General features: G+C 44.1%; 1 protein-coding gene across 1 annotated transcript in view; it reads left to right on the top strand.

Annotated features, from left to right (window-relative positions):
* LOC140138073 (uncharacterized) overlaps positions 1 to 20,128 on the top strand; it is a 91,954-nt gene that overhangs the window by 3,604 nt on the left and 68,222 nt on the right. Inside the window, exons 2-3 of the mRNA XM_072159919.1 lie at positions 14,901 to 15,022; positions 16,893 to 17,978. Of these exons, the coding sequence (XP_072016020.1) occupies positions 14,951 to 15,022; positions 16,893 to 17,978 (1,158 nt within the window). The 5' untranslated portion in view covers positions 14,901 to 14,950. The remainder of the gene's footprint in view (positions 1 to 14,900; positions 15,023 to 16,892; positions 17,979 to 20,128) is intronic.

Raw genomic sequence — 20,128 nt, 5'->3', positions numbered from 1 at the left:
AACATCAACAATTCAACATTATATCTTACAGAGCCAAATCATAAAAGTAGCCAAAAATACCTGTGCGGCGAACATCACAAAGGTCTTCCCTGAGTAAAGTGACTCAAGTTAAACCCATCACATCACCATTAGGTCTCGTGCGACCCTAGTACCTAGTGATAAAATCAGGGAAGTGGCACTTCCCTGATGAAATGGCATACCCAATTGGAGGTACCCAAAAGATTGCCTGTGCGGCAAAACATCACAATAGTCATCCTGACTAAAGTGATAAAGTGAAACCCATCACGTCACCATTAGGTCTCGTGTGACCCTAGTCCTTAGTGATAAATCAGGGAAGTGGCACTTCCCTGCTAAAATGGTGTACCCCTTGGAGGTACCCAACAAGTGCCTATACGGCAAGACGTCACAATAGCCTTCCTGACTAAAGTGAACACAAAATAAACTTATCACTCCACAGTCCGTCTGACTGTAGTCCTTTAGTGATAAAATCAGGGAAGTGGCACTTCCCTGATAAACTGGTGTACCCAAATTTGGGGTACCAAATGGCTATCTTTATAGTTTGAATCAAATAGATACAATATCATATTAAACTGTTGCTTCTTTAGTAATTTAAAATCGCTTGTAATTGGTTACAATTAAAAAAATTTAAGTAAACTGACTTTTAAGTTTATCCGGCACACTTGGCCATTTTCTTTCAAAATTTATTTTATTACCTGTTGGTGAAGACAGGTCATCATTACATAAAAAGGTGAATCATCAAAGCCACAATTTAAATTTGCATCTGCCATAATGCTTGATTGAAACTCAATCTTCTAATGCGAGGCCTAGTGTGACTAACACCAATTTGAATGTCAGATTCAAATTTACACCATAATGCCAATTTCACTACTTCAACAAATATGGATAACTCACCCATAGCTACTGGGATTCCGTAAGACTTCCTCCACATTAGATGCATCTTTCAGATTACAGTTCTACTAGCTTGAAGAACATTTCAGGTGTCGTAAACCTAGCTGCTACCATGTGACGATTGAATAGCGCCAGAAATGTTCCATCTTCAACAAAAGTTAGTTTTTCCGCTGCCTCCATGTGACGAACGAATAGCGTGGCCATTAACACACAAGTACACTTATTGATGTTTATATCTCTAAGCATAACTATTTTATTTCTGAAGATAAGCTTTTCACATTTCGATGGCGTTTTAAAATCTTCTTCGAACCCCTCAGTGAGGTGTTCTCTGAGTCAAGTTGTAGATTAGACTAACTTATCTTGGGATTGATATAAAACTATGTGGAACTAATGTTAATAATAGGTCACCCCAAAATATACTTTTAACCAATGAGGATTCTCAAAGGTAAGGGGTGTCCCCTTTAATAGCCAATTATATTAATAATTAATATTCATCATGTTTGATTTCCAAGATGGGCAAGTGGTCAAGTAGGAACAATTGTGGTCCACTGCCATCTATTGTCTTTCTTCATTTTTGGCACATTTCCATTACCAAGAAATGTGGGAGGAACATGACGTTAGCATTTCTTTTGTTATCGAAGCCTTGAGGAGGTTAATAACTTCATGAAGATCATTCTATATTATTACTATTCATTTTTACTTTTACTTTTCATTGTGATAAACTGAGATCCACCCATAAGCTCTTTGGGTCAACATCCTCTCTTTTATAGAAATTTTATTGATGCCAAAATCTTATGTTTTTAAAGAACTTGTTTTTCTCACCAAAGGTGACCAGTACTATGCATCAAATTTGGTCTTTAGATATTTTCCCAATATTTTATCAAATATTGTACAGCAATGAGTATTTTCACTTTAACTATGTCACATAAGGCCTAGTATAATGTCGTTCATTCAATAATCGACACAGGTATATTAAACTCTGCAAGATGGACCGGGGCATAGCCGGGATTGAACATTGTTTTAACGCAAGTCCCGGCCCATGGGGTCGGGGATTGTGCCGGGATTGTCACACTGTAGCCCGGCTAGCGGGGCCGAGTCATAACGGGGATGTACAGAAAATTTATGCCCGTGGGCGGGACTTTAACGGGTCAGTGCGGGGATGTCACGCTGGCAAAATGTACTTCCCCGGCTAAGTCCCCGCTAGTCCCGGGTCCCCCAGGGCAGGGGAAAGACTTGATAAGTGCATTATAGCTCTGCTTAATCAAAAGGTATTGTAGTGTGTTTGGTGTCATTGTGTAGCTAAATAAATGCCCTAACAGACCTCCAAAGGAGAATTATTTATCAGCTAAGTTAGTTGAGTTACAGTTGTTTGAGTTCAGAATGGCCAAGGTGGTTGTTGAGGTGGTGGCGGTTGAGGCGGTGGCGGTATGTGCAAAGTCTATGGGAAATATAGAGACTCAGTACACGGTCGATCTTACCGTTTCGATGTTGATTAAGATACTTCTTGCATCGATCCCGAGATGCGGAAAAACCAATAGTCATTTTGTCCCACATAAATGAATAAATAACAAAACCCCCGATCCCCGGTGGACTCACCCAAAAGGTGACGTCACACCATATGATCGTCCCTTATCCTCCTTGGTCTCCGACTGACACAGACGCGTGCCTATCGATTGTTCATAGCACTGTGTATCAATTTCTCGACCAAAGGCGAGATATACGGTTGTAGTTTCACACCTTAGGTAAAACCAAACCGGTATTGTTCGGCTGAGGATAGTTTTGACGGCATTTTCTGGCGAAAAAGTGACAAAAAGCGATCCAAAACTTAGCTACATATCGTGCCTCCGTTTGTATCACGGGACACACGAGCAATTCAAAATGGCCGCTTCGTTGGCGCCATTCATTTTGTTTCCCACGTAAAACAACCATTGCAGCCTGTAAGTTACAATAGATGTTTGTACATACACATTGTATTTCATGTACGGTAGGTTATTGTTGCTATGTTAGGGTGATTACTCTATCGTTATGTCTTCATTACCATCCAATAAAGACGAGTTAATCAGATATTCATACGGTGGGGATTGGTAGGGACCCGTCTGACATTTTAGTAATAAAGTTAGCCAGTCCTTACTTTACCACTAACGTTAGCGACCAGCCTCCGTGCTCAGGTTTGCTTACTGGGCTTGAGTCGCGTGTTGGGGGGGGTAGTGCCCCCTCCCTTTTCTCCTCGCTTCGCCTCGGCCCTGTCGGGCTTGCCCTTCCCTGGTGACGGAGCGGGACCCCACGCCGCTCTGTTTCACCCACAGGGAGTGCTCACGATCTTCTAGATGTCTTTCTTTTGCTTAGGATTCTCCGAGTTCCAGCTTGACGATTGGGATAGGCTCCGTCATCGCCATAAGACGAAGAAGAAATCTACCAAGGGCACTGGTAAGGTCGATCACGGTGGATTCTGCTGTGACAGCCCCTATGGGTCATGGCAGGTCTGCTTAAGGGGCTCCGGTCCCCGGACAAGCAGGCGGTTCCTTCCGAGGGACTGCTAAGCGCGTCCAAAGGCTCAGCAGCCAGCGAAAGCACTGACTATACGTCGGAGCAAAGTAGCAGGCAGCAGAGCGGTAACCACCAGCGAAAACCCTAGCGGGTTTTGCAGCAGGAGGATACCAGTCGACACGGTAGATTCTGCTGTGACAGCCCCTATGGGTCATGGCAGGTCTGCTTAAGGGGCTCCGGTCCCCGGACAAGCAGGCGGTTCCTTCGGGGACTGCTAAGCGCGTCCAAAGGCTCAGCAGCCAGCGAAAGCACTGACTATACGTCGGAGCAAAGTAGCAGGCAGCAGAGCGGTAACCACCAGCGAAAACCCTAGCGGGTTTTGTAGCAGGAGGATACCAGTCCTCTAGCGAAAATCCTCACGGGTTTTTAGCAGGAGGACACCCGTCTGTTGCAGGCATATCTACGGGCTCAAACAGCCACAGTAGTAGCCAGCGACGGGCAGCATGCAAGGTACCCGGGCTTGCCTGGGTTGAACCCTAGCATGCATGGGTTCAACAGAGACGATACCGCGGCTAACGCTGTGGGTGTAGTCTTAGCAGAACCAACTGGGGTTGTCACACGCAGCAGCGTTCCATGGCGGGACCGCCGAGTGATACCCTGGGCCCTAGAATAGCTGCTGGCTGTCCACAGGGACTGGCTGGCGATTATTCAGGGGTTGGGCTCGCAGTCTCTCACGGGACAGCGACCCAGGTGCATTCGTGGCAGCTACAAAGGCGAGCTACGGCTTGACTTCAGTGGTAGCCGCTATGCACCCGCCCATAGCTGCCGTGAGTGGTCCGCCACACACAGCGACCTTAGGGCGAAGCTCTAGAGGGTACAGTAAGTAGCTTGAACAGCCTAGCTGATCAACAACCCACTTATGTCCTCGAGAGCCAGCGGAGCGTGGGTGATCCATTACCGTCAATGGGTCAATTACCCTCTCTTGATCGATCACTGTCAAATCAACAGGGCATAGCTCCATTGATTGGCGCTGCCTATTCAGGTGGCGAGGTGATTGATCGGGGTATCTGCACGCTCAGCTACCCGTGGTACTAGGCAAGCTCCCTCTAGCCAAGGGACAGCGGTATAGCGGGTACCCATACACGCGCTTGATCCTTGCGGGGAACGCAGTGAGGCATGGGTACAGTGGTACACAGCCGGGGAGCCCTCACGGGCACCTACGCTGGAACCACGCATACAGCGGTACACAACCGGAACCCTCACGGGTACCCATGCTAGTACAGCGCCGGTACCACGCCAGCACACAGCTTGATCCCCCAAACAGGGAGCGCGGTGTGGCGAGGGTACAGCGGTCCACAGTTGGGAACCCTCACGGGTACCCACGCTGATACCGCACCGGTACCGCAGCACCGCTTTAGTCGCCACAGTCTCTGTGGCAACAAGGGGGGGCGGTGCTGGTACTGCAGTACCATGGGGTTACCCTGGTGGCGGATCCTTTCAGGGTCAGCTGCCGGCTGGGTATGCCCCGTGGTACCCGCCGCAGGGTGTTTCTTCCACGGCCTAGCACCGTGGCAAGTGTCGCCTAGCGATGGCCACGCAGTACCAACGTCAGCTGTTGACCAGGCCAGCCGGCATGGGGCTAACCCAGATCTTGATCAGGGTAGGCCCAGTGCTGCTAGCGCTAGGACGACGGCTGCGAGAGCATGCGGACCCAGTGGTGCCATGGCGGATACCTGAGGGTCTTGGGGGAGTACGCCCTCTTCTGCGGGCAGGTAGTCGGCGAGCCACACAGTGGTTATGCCTTCTTACCCGCTTTCAGATGCCCGTCCTCAGTTACCGTCATCATCGGAGCATGATACGGATACTGTGGGCGAGGAAAGGAGTCGGAAGCTGAGTCCGTAGTGACATCACTACAATCTCCTTCCCCGCTGCCCCGCTGAGGGAGCAACAGCACTGATCTTCCTCCGGACACCCCTAAGGGGGAGTCCATGGAGGAGGACCAGTGGATCCTTTCAGTAGGATGCTCAGATGCTGCTTCCTCACAGGGGACGCCTGCACTCTCATTCCCGGCAAACCTCACGGGTAGATATCGTGGGGCTGTCGAGCTCAGTAGAGCTATGGCGCCGCGTGCTTGCACGCTTCCTCTGCGTGTAGCGCGGAGGACCACGGACCTACCTGAGGGGATCCGAGAGGGACCCAGATGTCGTCAAGCGTATCACGCTCAGACAACATCTGAGCTCTTCCGCGAGGTGAGCCTATTAGCGGTGCTAACAGCTAGCCTCAACGAGAGCTCCATGGGCCTAGCCCATAGGGTGTCCACTCAGCGCCGGGGGAGGGGCCTGCCACTCCAATCGCTCAACGCGATGGAAAGGCAGGGTCCTTTTTCTCTTTGGATGCTTCTGCGCTACGGTGGAGGACCGTGCAAAGAAGCTACCAACGGGAGCACTCTGAAGAGGTCGGAAACTGCCCTTACCATGAGTAGGAGCTCCGATTTCAGCAGGCCGTGCACCACCAACAGTACCCGAGCCCACTACCTCTGCAGCACCCATTTCTGGGAGGCGCAAGGGTAGCACAGGAACAGCTGGCAAGCCCCGAAGAAGAGCAAGCGCTCTTCCAAGGGAAGCTAGGCAGAGCATTCCTGGGGGCTCAGCGGTTTTTCCACAGGGGATCTCCCACGACCGCTTATGGCTTTCACCCAGAGGTGGGAAACCATCTCTTTGAGCGCCTGGGTATGGTCAGTGGTGAGTGGGGGTTACAGACTGGCAACCCAGTCTCCCCACATTCGTCTGCACATTTCAGAGGTCCACAGTAGTGCCGTCAGACGGCCCCCAGCGTCGGGCACTACTGACAGGGATCACACAGCTTCTCACGAAGCGGGCGATTGTCCCGGTCTACCCCCGTTCTCTGGTGATCTTGGAGCCATTGGCTCCAAGGAAGACAGCGACGGGAGCCCCATCCGGAACCGCAGGCTGTTGAACACGTTCTTCAGGCCCAAGAGGTTCAGAATGGGGACTCTCGCCTCGGTGCTAGCCTGCCCCATCAGGGGCATGGGAACAGCATCGCTAGATCTCTCGGACGCCTATCTGCATATGCCAATCGCCTCTCAAGATCGGAGGCATCTGCGCTTCTAGGTACAGGATCAAAATTACCAGTTTTGATACCGCCATCCGCCTGTCCATCTCTCCCAGGGTGTTTAACACTCTTGGTCAGAGCGGTGGCAGCGCCTGAAGCACAGGGGTGTCAACATCAGTTGCTACCTGGACGTTTGGCTCATATCACGGACGCACTCCACTGAAGACTACGGGTCTCATGGGGTTGATAGTCCGTAGGGTGCGGGACCCTGGATTTTTGATCAGCTCAAAAAGTCCAGCGTGGTCCCGACGCAGACACCACTATTTGTAGGGGCCCAGATCACCCTCACGGAGGGGTTCGCGGTGCTCTCACCCGAGCGGATTGGCGAACATGGTGCGGTGTGCCTGACTCTTGGCGAGTCTCGGGCAAAACCCGCTGTGGCATGGATGAAGGTGGTAGGCCTAATGGCCAGTATGGTAGACCTCGTACTGTACTGCCGTTTCTACGTTAGGCTTACCCAACTACACCTTCTAGCCTGCTTGCAGGCCCAGTCGTCACCCAATATCCCTCGCGGTTCCGTTGTCGGAGATCGCGCGAGAGGAACTCTGGTGGTGGACCCTTCAGCCCAATTTGACCCAGGGTGTCAGGTTTCCTGCACCCCCGGTATGTCACGTAGTGACGACCATAGCGTCAAAACGGGGCTGGGGGGTCCACATCCACGGAGACTCCGTCTCGGGCCTATGGGGGCCATAGAGACAGAGTTTCACATCAACCTCCCTCGCTTACGAGGAGGTGTTCGTGGAATCACATACCGTTGTCCTGACGGATAACACAACCGTGGTAGCCTACCCCAACAGACAAGGGGTCTCCGGGCCACCACGATTGAGCCTGCATGCACGACACCTGATAGGGTGGTGCAAGTTCAGGCAGATTACGATGAGAGCGATACACATCGCGGGCGTCACCAGCATCCTCGCGCACAATCTGTCACGAGGAAGGGTGTCGGGACCGGCAGAATGGTCCCTTGCTCCGCAGGTCGCTCAGACGATCTTCAAGGGGATGTACCACCCCTCGAAAGATCTGTTCGCATCTCATCGCAATCATCCACTGCCGGTGTACTGCTCAAGGGTCGCGGACCCCAAGCATTCACCGTGGGCGCTCTGTCCATAGACTGGGGAGGGATGACAGCTTATGCAGTCCCTCCGATCTCACTACTCATGAGGGTGGTGGCCAAGATCGGGTGGGAAGACTGCATTGTCATTCTGCTAGCGGCAAGGCCGCTGGCACTCCCAGTACCAGATCTACTCCGGATGCCCGGAGCGGAGGTACCAGTCTATCACTAGAGCACCTGCAGTTAGCTGCATGGCCCTTACCAGGGAACACGCGGCGGAGGGATACTTTTCATCAGAAGCTGTTTTTCTCATCGCCGGGCTAGACGGAAGTCTACCCTCCGTGCGTATAGCCAGAGTCTGGCTCCATACTACGCTTGGTGCAATGAGACAAATAGCTCTCCCGCTAGAGCCTCTGTGCTGCTAGTTCCGGAGTTTCTGACAGAAAAGTTCCAAGCAAGACTTCAGCGGGCCACTGGGGCTAGCTATAAGTCAGCTGTCCTCTCCATTCACCGAGGTTTGAGGCGGGTCGACTATCATAGCCGATGGTTACCTTATTAGTCTACGCCTCGGCGGTATGTTCAACGAGTGTCTACCAAAAGGAAAGTGATCCTCCTAAGGGATCCCAACACAGTCTTAGATTACTTTAAGGGTCACCCTTTTGACCTTCCGTCAAAAGCGGCGCTTAAATCGTAACTCTCAAGATGGCTTTCCGGTTTGGCGTTGGCTTCGGGGCGGCGGTGCTGAGTTGCACACGGTCTCGAGGTTAGCTTCGTGTTCACAAACACTGGAGCGACACTGTTTCGGGCGCTCTGTTCTCGTGACTACTGAACGGCGCGGTGCATACCGACATTCGTCCCTCTCCAATCCCCAGGGTTGGGCAAGGTTCGGCTGAAGCCAAAGATAGGCTGGGGTGTCCGATAAGGCGCTGCAGCACTATTTCTTCCGAACACAAGCCTTGCGAGGGACTCACGACCGCATTCATCACCCTTACAGAGCCTTTCGGTCCAGCCGCTGTCGCAATGGCTGGTCCAGGTGTTGGTGGGGTCCGAGGGATCGCGAAGGTTTCGCGTCCCACGACCCACTCGACACGAGCTATCTCATCATCTTGGGTATACCGTTCGGTTGTCCCTTGAGGAGATCTAGCAGGCGGTGTCCCGGAAGCCACCTTCGCCTTCTTCTCTACGATACTTCCGTTTACGTTAGTAATCAGAGACGGGCGGGAGGTTTACCGGGACATTGTTCGGGCGATCATAATCACGGTGGTGTCGGGTACCAGGTTTTCAGACTATACAGAATACTCAGCATGGTAAGAACCAGTGTCGCTATTCTTAACCACCAAACTTTTTAAGTAAGGAGGTTTATGTCTGTGATCGCGTGGTCTTTTTTGTTTCCCGACCGTTGGGGGAAAATATTTTCTGACCTCGCGAAAACCATCGTTACCCGCTCCCGATCCCTGATCAGATGCTGACCAATCTTGTACCTCCATCCGTCGGTTACTTGCTAGATCGATCTTTCACATGTTGATGCAAGAAGTATCTTAATCAACATCGAAGCGGTAAGATCGACCGGTGTACTGAGTCTAGTCCCAAACAGAAATGTTTGGTAGACTCATAACCGTGCGATCTTACCTTTCCGATGTTGATTATCCCGGACCCCGCCACCCCTACAAGTTTGGTCCGGTAGGGGATCCCAAGTCGGATAAGGGGCGATCATATGGTGTGACGTCACCTTTTGGGTGAGTCCACCGGGGATCGGGGTTTTTGTTATTTATTCATTTATGTGGGACAAAATGACTATTGGTTTTCCGCATCTCGGGATCGATGCAAGAAGTATCTTAATCAACATCGGAAAGGTAAGATCGCACCGGTTATGAGTCTACCAAACATTTCTGTTTGGGACTATTTTGTGTGTGCGCGTTGAATCAACTGATCATATCTTTGCATCCATATGGGCTACAGACATGGTTAAGAGCTCTTTTGAAAGATTATTAATTCTGCTAATTGTTTTTAATCATTTTGAACTCTTTATGATTGGTTTAGTCTATAAAATGCAAACTTTTATGTCCAAAACTACCCATTTTCATATTAAACACTGTAGTAAGCAATGCGGATGTCTTCAAAATCTAAAAGTTGCTGCAAATTTTCATTACTTATCCTATCATAGTCAAAGTTTACATTTTCTGAGAGGAAATTTGATGAGGAATCTAAATATGGACTTACTTTTTCTGTATGGGTTAGTGGTAAGATGTTTCAGTTCAAAATATGTTGAATTTTAAAAAAAATTGAACATATTTTGGGACACCCTGTATTCCGAGATTACCAAACAGCTGTGATTTTTTTTCTTCCAAAGTCAGTAGGCTCCACCTAACCTCTAACCAAATCAATGTTGTTTACTTTCAGGTTATAACTGCAAGTTAGTAATAAGTGATGCATTAAGTGACCCATTTTTTATTTGGATTTTTTTTATTCCACCCTGTATAACTTCAAGGTCACCCTGTACAATGAGTTGAAATGTGTATATTTAAATTGCTTTTGCCTTCAGCTTTCCAAAAATGTATACTTTTGCTAGTTTAGGATTGATAGTTGTGGAGATATTCTAATTTGAAACTTGATTGGTGTAAAAATTCATAATATTTGTGATGTAACGCTAAGGGTGGCGAGTTCAAAACACATGGCCCTATAATAATGAAAGATGGAGATAAAAAGACTAAATCGACAGAAAATGCCGTACTGCGCAGGTCAACAACCAATCACACAGCGCGCATTTCATTGATTTGCCCTGACGTCAGACGCGAACTAGTCTTTATCTCTGTCTTTCATTATACTAGCATGCAAGGGATTTATTATTGCAAGTATTAATCTAGTAAAATAATAATATTGACAACCTGTTTGACCCTCTACCTAGTTCGCAACACAAACTTAAATAACGGGCAAAACAGACACATCATTTATCGGTATGACATTTTCGTATTGGTGCTGCCCTATCTAAGTTTGCCCTGAAGTGCCATCTCAGTTTTGGTGCGCCGATGTGGATCATGTGTTAATGAATTTTTATTTATTCTGGATAAATAATGGGGTATTAATTACAATTACAAGCATAAGAGTTTAGACAAGAAGTACAAGAAGCTGTGTAATATTAAGCAAACATGCAACTATTTAAGCTACATGAGCCTTGTATTTTTTAGTGCAACGTTGCACTAGCTATTTGTATACACTTCATCCCATACCGTTGTGCAGAGCTACTACGGTATGGGGTTCCTCGTACTACCCTCTACCATGTCTGCTCTACAAGATCAATGTTTAAAAAACAATAAAAATTTGTAATTTCACTTTCATGCTTTTGCAGCTTTTCGGAAAAAAATAAAAGAGATCATGACCAGGGAGAACCGGACTTCGAGATTTGTTGTTTCGGTGGCTTCATTTTCCGTTAACAAACTTTGTGGGTATAGCGTTGGTTCATAATTCTTGGTTATTTCTTCACTTCTTCTTGATTCATAACAGTTGATATCTTAACTTGAAATGGGTACGGTAACAAAAATTAGTCGATTTAAAATTTTTATAAAATCGTGACTTCAAAAGAGCCGATTTTCCGTTAACTTTTTTGAAGCCTCCGAAACAAACTGTTCAGCAAGCTTGGGCAAATATAAATAAAAGAGCTCATCCAATCTATTTATCAAAATGTAGCAAAGTAGATCCTCAAGTCACTTGTTTTTAAATCGTGGAGATATATATCACCGTTTGAAAATGGGACCCAATACAAACTTTCCGTTAACAATTGAAGCCTCCGAAACAAATGAAGCCTCCGAAACAACAATAAGGTTAATTGTCATCTATGCATATCTAAATTGGTGTGTTCCATATTGATATCTGCATTGTAATTGTTACATGATATGTGCAGAATGTCATAAATTAAAAAAAAAATGATATTATGGTTAATGTTTGAAAAATATACTGTTACCCAAGAAAGCCCGTTTCGGAGGCTTCACATGCAAATAACACCATACTTAACAAATGGGTGAAAAAATTACCATGTTATAAATCTACAATATCTGCCGCATAGAATCATTGATTCAATACACACAAGAAAATAACAGCTTAGATGATCCCAACAGTGTTGTTTTCAAAAAAACTACTTCTGCAATGTTTTAACCAAATTTGTTAACGTACACATGAAGCCTCCGAAACAAAAAAAATGACTTGCTGTGATAATTTAATTTTTGTCACAACTGAAATTCAATACTTAAAAGCAAAGCATGAAAATTGGTAATTGTGATATTTTTTACCTATTTTTTCTCGTCAACTTGTAGTAGTTAGCCAAATATTTTACTTTTATGATCACCTGTGTTGTTAACTGAAGCCTCCGAAACACAAATCGCTTGAATTGCCAATAACTCCAATTTCTGTGAAACTTGGCTGGGAGGTTCCTTTCATCAAGTAGTATTTGTACATGAAGTTAGACATTCAAACTATTTTAGGAACCCAATTAAAACTTAAAAAATATGTTTAAGGTTGGGAAATTTCCATTGCAAATGACCCTTGATGTTAAAAATTTTCAAAATTGCAATTACAAACATAGCAAAACATGGTATAAAATTTAACTTATATCTGTTGACTTACTTTGGAATGGGATTTCACATGTATTCCAGCTTTCATGTCATAATTTTCTGAGCTTATGTAAAATAAATTTTTCTTAGATTTTAACCAAAATGTTATGGAAATGTCAAATTTTTTATCAGAAATCAAAAGGTTTAAGCCTTGAAACATTATTTTACTGGAATTTAAGTTGCTTCTATGCATGATTACAGTAAACAGAAACATATTCAAGTGGTTTGAAATTTTGACCCTAAAAATCAAAAGTTACACCCTTTACTGTGAAAATGACCGTATTATACATAAAACACAGGAAGGGGGAAAAACATGTCAAAATATGACCGTATCAAACCTGGCTTGGTTCTAAAGCTACCCTGGGATTGATCAAAAGTGACAATTTATTGTCTCGCCTGATAAGGCAGGAGACTATATAATCACTTTTCCGTATGTGTGTATGTGTGTGTGGGGGGGGGTGTGTGTGTGTGTGTATGTGACAAATTTGGTTAAAGTTTTGGTTAAAGTTTGCCTTCCGCCTATTTTCTCGGAGACTAGGAGTCGCACATTCCTCAAACTTGGTGGGTGGGTGCACCTTGACCCGAGACAGAACCAGTTTGTATTGGTTAGTGGTTCAAGGTCACTGAGGTCATCCAGGGGTCATCTTAGGTCAAATTAGTAAAAACTATCGTATGGGTATGAAACCTGGTGGATACAGTCAACATTTAAAGCCAAATTTTTGGAAGGTCATTTCGAGGTCACCAGAGGTCATCTGAGGTCAAATTAGTAAAACTGTCGATGGGCATGAAACTTGGTGGGTACAGTCAACATTTAAAGCCAAATTTTTGGAAGGTCATTTCGAGGTCACCAGAGGTCATCCGAGGTCAAATTAGTAAAAACTGTCGTATGGGCATGAAACTTGGTGGGTACAGTCAACATTTAAAGCCAAATTTTTGGAGGGTCATTTCGAGGTCACCAGAGGTCATCTGATGTCAAATTAGTCAAAACTGTCGTATGGGCATGAAACTTGGTGGGTACAGTCAACATTTAAAGCCAAATTTTTGGAAGGTCATTTCGAGGTCACCAGAGGTCAAATTAGTAATAACTGTTGTATGGGCATGAAACTTGGGTGTGTACAGTCAACAATTAAAGCCAAATTTTTGGAAGATCATTTCGGGGTCACCAGGGGTCATCTGAGGTCAAATTAGTAATAACTGTCGTATGGGCATGAAACTTGGTGGGTACAGTCAACATTTAAAGCCAAATTTTTGGAAGATCATTTCGGGGTCACCAGGGGTCATCCGAGGTCAAATTAGTAATAACTGTCGTATGGGCATGAAACTTGGTGGGTACAGTCAACATTTCAAGCCACATTTTTGGAAGATCATTTCGGGGTCACCAGGGGTCATCTGAGGTCAAATTAGTAAAAACTGTCGTATGGGCATGAAACTTGGTGGGTACAGTCAACATTTAAAGCCAAATTTTTGGGAGATCATTTCGGGATCACCAGGGGTCATCTGAGGTCAAATTAGTAAAAACTGTCGTATTGGCATGAAACTTTGTGGGCAACATTTAGAGCCAAATTTTTGGAAGGTCATTTCGGGTTCACCATGGGTTGTTGCAGGTTCATTTACTTCTATCAAAAGTAATCGCTTGAAAGCAGGCGGTTGCGAAATTCATTTACTTCTACTGAAAGTAATCGCGAAAGCATGCGGTTGCAAAAGCAGGCGAGACTCGTGGTTCGAGAACCGCCTTGTTATTTTAGTCATAACTTGACCTAGCCCGAGGTACTCAAACCTCCGTCACTACGATTTCCACTGTCCTCTCCACTCCGTACGAAGGTCTGAGACTCCTGAGCATATCTGGTCCGGGGTACACATAAAATACCACTTTTTCTCATAAATGCCACTTCCTACCATTCCTCACATGAAGATGAGACTTAAACAAAACATATTTAGTGCATGTTCGTAAATTTTGAGCACATTTGACTTGAGGATGTACAAGACCAGACTTGTGACTGTTATCGTCGCCGTGTTTTGAATTCTTCCTATAAATAGATGCTGTCAGTGTGACGTCATCACCGCGACGTGAGTTGACGGTGCCCCGTTTTTACGTACGTATGGCATTCCTCACTAGGGCCATGATGTTTCGGGCTTAACTTGACCCCCTATTGGCTTGTAACTTTTTGATCAGATGGCTGGTAACTTTAAAAAAAAAAACGTAAATAAAATCAGGGCCTCAAAATATTGTAAAAATCATCACAAAGTGCGAGTGGCAAGCTCTTCTGGTATGATCTCGCTAACTGTACATATGTAAAAGTTTTTTCATCTGTGTTTAAATTATATTAATTTTGTATGTTATTGATTATAATGCAGAGATGCCACTTTTCCTACTTTTGTCTTAATTCCTACTTTCATAAAGTCAAAGTTTCCGCACTTTTATTTATTTTCAGCGCATTTTGGGACTTTTTACTCTAAATTTACGCGCTGTTTCAGGTTTTTCAGACTTTTTGAGTAGTTCTTAGTGGCATCTCTGATAATGTGAAAATAATTCAAAAGAGAATTAAGGTACAGCGGCATGAGTGTTATAACAACGTTCTAAGGATTAAGGTACAATGGCATGAGTGATTGCCTTAAAAATACTGATCTCAGAATTTGGTGGGGACTTGCTTTTATGCACCATGTAATTTATTAGTCTACTTGTAACTGATTTATTACAAATTTCTTTCTTTTTAAAGGTAGGAGTGCACACTAATCTCTTCATCACAGTTCCAATACATTTATAAACATGCGTTACATAGAGAATTACGAGTTACGAGAGTGGATCAAGGAGAACCTGAAGAAGACAATATTTCAAAAGGTAATGAGTGCATTATAGGCAGGTTTCATGTACGCCACGGGTCACTAGCTCTGGAGGCACAGCAACGATATTGGAGCACGTCAAAATGAAATATCACCTACAGAGTGCTGGTATTCCTTACAAAGCATGGGTTTGAATGACGCGCCAAAGATTCACAGAGGATGATAATAGTTTGTTTGTCCTCCAGCACACTTGACTGACTCTCAATGCAGGTCATTTTTATCAACCTTTTAACCTTTCATGCAAGTGCCATATAGATCAGGAATTTGACAGTTCTACTAAAGCCTTAAAAAATTGATATATGTGACCGTCCACGGCGAATGAGCCGTAAATTCCTCCACCGGTCAATTTTGTTTTATTTCGTGTTTAAAAAATAAACATCATAAACTTAAAAATGGTATATCATTTGACTTCAAACGATATCCAGAAGCGGAGTTATGGTTAGTTAAACTTTGCTCCTTCAACAAAATGATAGCTTTTTCCGTTTCTATGTGTGTCTCTTTTTCCACATTGCTGGCAATAAATATCAAACAGTCATAATTGGCGGTCATTTCAAATCATCCCCAAGTCAACGAGGTTTAAGAAGGTTATCTCATTGTTAATTGTTGGTTATGCATACCTATACAAATAACCCACCACTTGAAAAGGATTTAGCAAAAGCAAACAAAGACCAGAGCTATTAAAAGTTCTATAGCCATCTAAGGTAGAAGCTTATTATCCACTTCAATAATAGGATTATTGATTGGTGTTGTGACTATCAAAATAAGACAGATGTCGCGGCAGCTTAAGTGACCGATGAATACGACCTTCGTACACATTTTACACCATAACTCAGAATACAATTTAGGGAATTTACGGCTCGTTTGTGCTGCCGGGTCACATATCATTTGGTGTAAACTGACCTACCCCTATTTAAGAAATAAAGGGCAATGCAGTATCCTTTACACCCAAATAATGTGTCGGAGGCAGTAAAAATGTAATTAATGAGTGAGCCTTGTCCGTTACTGAAACATTTTTGCTGCCAATGACACATTATTTGGGTGTAAAAGATAATGCAACACCCTTTATTTCTATTCCAGGGTCATTCCATTGCCTGCTGACTAAGGGATGCACACAATACCCCATGTTTGGGTATTGATAGATATCAATGAGCAAATGAAAAACCTGAAAATTTGAGCCTCTAGCTCTCTTTTGATTTTGCATAGCGTCAATTCAAAATTTACGGGGGTCGGCATGAAAAGTGAGTTGTTGCACGAAAGTCCAACTTTAAGAGGCCATTTCTCCCAAACTACACCCCTAGAACATTCAAATGCTCTACTCTGGGTTTTTTTGGGGGGTAGATTTCAAATTTGCTGAAATCAAATCCATTTCTTGCTTGTTGCTTCCAAACAAAAGTTATACCAAGGGCCCCCAAAATGGGAAAAATTTCATTTGAACCATACTGGGGCCGCTGCCCGAAAACTAAAAATATTTTAATGTCCAATTTGTCGGAGTTAGTAGATAATATTAAGTACTAACCAGTGTTCGAATTTAGGAAAAATAAATGGTTGTCCCACGGACAACCAGATTACAATTTCTGGTTGTCCGTCTAAGTTTTTGGTTGTCCGTAGACCTACAAATGTGACTTTTGGCTAGATTTATGGTTGTCCGGCGGACAACCGAATCAGTATTTTTGGTTGTCCGGTGACTTTTTTAGTTGTCCCGGGCAACCGGACAACCAAAATTTCGAACGCTGGTACTAACTTAGTATATCTCATCAAACGTGTCTGAGCTCAATTAGCTAAGTAAAGCAAAAATGACAATTTATTATTCCAGTCATAACTTGACCCCCAAAAATAACATACTTCACCACTTTCTTTGCTATCAACAGGCACATGCATTAGCAGTTCAAACAGGATGTGACATCCTAGTCAAACTACAAGATGCATCAGCACCCACAACTCATCAGTCTTATGCCACAGGCTCTATACAGAAGGCTTATAACAACAATGCACTCAAAAGGGCACCAGATGAAAAATCAGTGTCCGGTATAACCGGCTTGCCATTGACGGACCAATCAGTTCAAAGTGATATCTCACAAGCGAGTATCTCAACAGAAGAACTTGTAAGTTCAATGGGAGGAACTGTAGGGGACTTGTTAGCTAACCAGACATACAGCGGTCAAAATGAAACAACAGATTTTTCAGATCAAACTGACAATGCTATGGCACAAGATGTGGCTGTACCGATGCACATTTCTACCAACTCACATGTTTCCACTGATACTTCATTGAATGTCTCCCAAGCCCAGCAATTTGAAAATGACCCAGATGATATTGTGGATGTACAAATTAAACAAGAACCAATTGAGATTATTGATGCAAATGATGACTTCTCTGAAGAGACAGAAACAAAACAAGAACAGGATGATGAGCCAGATTTTTCAAGCCATCAAGAACAAGAACTAACTGGAACTCCATTGTTTGTACAAACACCTGTTACTGCTAGAAGTGGTGTTACCCGGTATCCAGTGCCAATGTCACCAAAACCTTACCAATGTGGTGTATGCCATAAAGCCTTCAGAAGTGTTCATGTATTACAAAAACACACATTAACGTTCCACATGAAGCCTCAAATCAAACTTGCGCCTCGTAGAGGCAGAGGTCGTGGGTCACATTATCTGAACAGACCATCACATCAAGCTCCACAGACTAGTACATATCCTGTGTTTCCAGGAGGTGGTACTGATCAGACACCAATGACAACTCAGCAATCATTGCAAGACATTCCTGGCACATCATCCCAACAAATAGCACACATGGCACAGATAGCTTCCTCCCAGTTCCCTTCAAATAGCCCAGTAGCAGTTACCCCATCAACATCAGACTTTAGTCCCTCAAGTGCTATGTTTCAGTCCCCACCCTCTGGACCGTCAACAATTTCATCTCCTGCACAACAAGGACAAGGATCAGGACGGGTAAGTAGTCTTGCATTTAACGCCAGCAAAAATTAAACAAGTTTGATCAATTTTCCAAAATGAAAGGGTTTATTTATTGGTACATGTAATTAAACAATTTCTGAAAATTAGTGCTAAAATTATCATATTTGGAATAAAGCCATGTTGTAACATTTCCATAAAATGTTAGTTTTCACTGTCAGATACATTTTGTACATCCCTTTTAATATTGACCTGAACAGACTGTACGGGAATGTAAGTTTTTAGGGTTAATCTGGATTTCCAGGGGGTTTTTTGTCCAAATTTCTGCACTTTTATTTATTTTCAGCCAGTTTTGGGATCTTTTTACCCCAAATTCACACACCTTTTCCAGATTTCCAGGGTTTTTTCGTCAGGCCTACTTACCGGTACATCCTGCAGACAAAGAAAACTATATACCAGCGTATATATATGTTACCAATTGATGTGTGATCGAGTTCGGTCCTTTTTTGCATTATGACCTTTCTGCACTCCATGTTATGGGCATTGCGTACACATTCAACAAATACTTTGATCGCAATAATTAAATAAATGATCAATGTACTCGGTTGTTTTCTTTAAAATCTCACTGTTGCACCAGTTGCTACTAGACGTTGCACCTAAAGCTTACTAAATTTTATTAGAATCATGTTAAAATCAGAATATTGAAAAACATTGAAGGTGTCCTTCTCAGCAAATGTTACAATATGGCTTGAATACACAAAAGTGTGGGGGCTGAAATGTTTGACTGTTTATTCACCTCTTGAGTGCAGTGTGTAGTATTTTGCACTCATAAAGAAACAAAAGTCCATGTTACTGAACATGGTTGACCCATCAAATTTCCCCACAAAGTATGTGGATAAGGTGACAAAAACACCCTTGTTCTATGGGCGGGCGTACCTTTCAAATAGGGTTGGTCGGGTGGGCGTTTTTTGTTATTTATTATCAAGCAGTGGCATAGCTAGGGGTTGTGGTACCCAGGGGCAAGCATACATAATGCCACCCCACCTTCTTGAAACATTTGTGCTGGGGCGCAGAATTGATGCTGAATTGGTCAATTCAGTGCACCCTTATGACTGTGCCCAGAGCATGTGCCCTCCCTTAGCTACGCCACAGTTTGCAATTGACTCGAAAAATTACCGAAGTTTATAAATAAATTACTCATTTTCGTTCATTTTTTCCCATCAGTTTGCATGCTTAATCTACTTTTTGCCCAAAACTTGCATACAATTTCCGTCAAACTCACCGCCATTATTATGTTTGATGCAAGTGTGTGATTAATTCAAGTGTGTAAAAATATTGGATTCAAAACATAAAAATAAAAAATGATGATGGTGTACGTCCAATACATGTATAAATTGGTCAAGCTCAATGATCAAGCTACATATTTGGGACTCGACTACATCTCGTCCAATATTTTAAAACTCATCAATCGATCAAAGGTTGATCAATATGAGTTCAATCAATCCAATTTCATATCAAAAAATGGCTGCTAAATTACATGCATACAGCAAATTTTTTTAAAATCTCAAAAACCGAAAATCTGAGTCGGTTGGGCCCATAGAACAGGGATTGGTGTTTTTTTTGTCGCCTGAATTGAAAATGCGGAAAATTGATTAAGCCTGTTAAATTTTTAAGGCTTTTTAAAATAGTACATGTAGAGCTCTAACTGCCAGTGACCAAATCTCAAGTATGGGAGAACTTGTACATGCACATCGTTGACAGTCACAACATACATTTTGTATGCCAACACAAAACCGAGTTTACCATCAGGTCAGCATATTAAATTGTACTTCTGATGACTAGTACTAGTGATATTATTTTATCGGTTTAGGGTATAGAAAGTGCACTGGTAAATCATTGCAAGACAAAACGTTGTGTTTATAGTAAGGCTGGCATTTTCGGGCGGGCTCGTGGGTACCCGCCGAGATTACATTACCCAGACAGGAAATACCCTGCCCGGGTACCCGAAATTCAAAACATGGTCAACCATGAATGATCCTAGCATTTAGGTCTATGTACACATGTATGTAGGTCCAGGGACCCTACAAAACCGAAAAAATAAATAACTTTTTTTTTTGCAATTTCGGGTACCCGGTTACCCGCCCGAAAAATGTGCTGGGTACCCGGGTACAAAATTACCCGAAAATGAC

This window comes from Amphiura filiformis, chromosome 17 (genome assembly GCF_039555335.1).
Source record: "Amphiura filiformis chromosome 17, Afil_fr2py, whole genome shotgun sequence".
Lineage (NCBI taxonomy): Eukaryota > Metazoa > Echinodermata > Ophiuroidea > Amphilepidida > Amphiuridae > Amphiura > Amphiura filiformis.
This window is presented reverse-complemented; position numbering and strand designations above follow the sequence as displayed.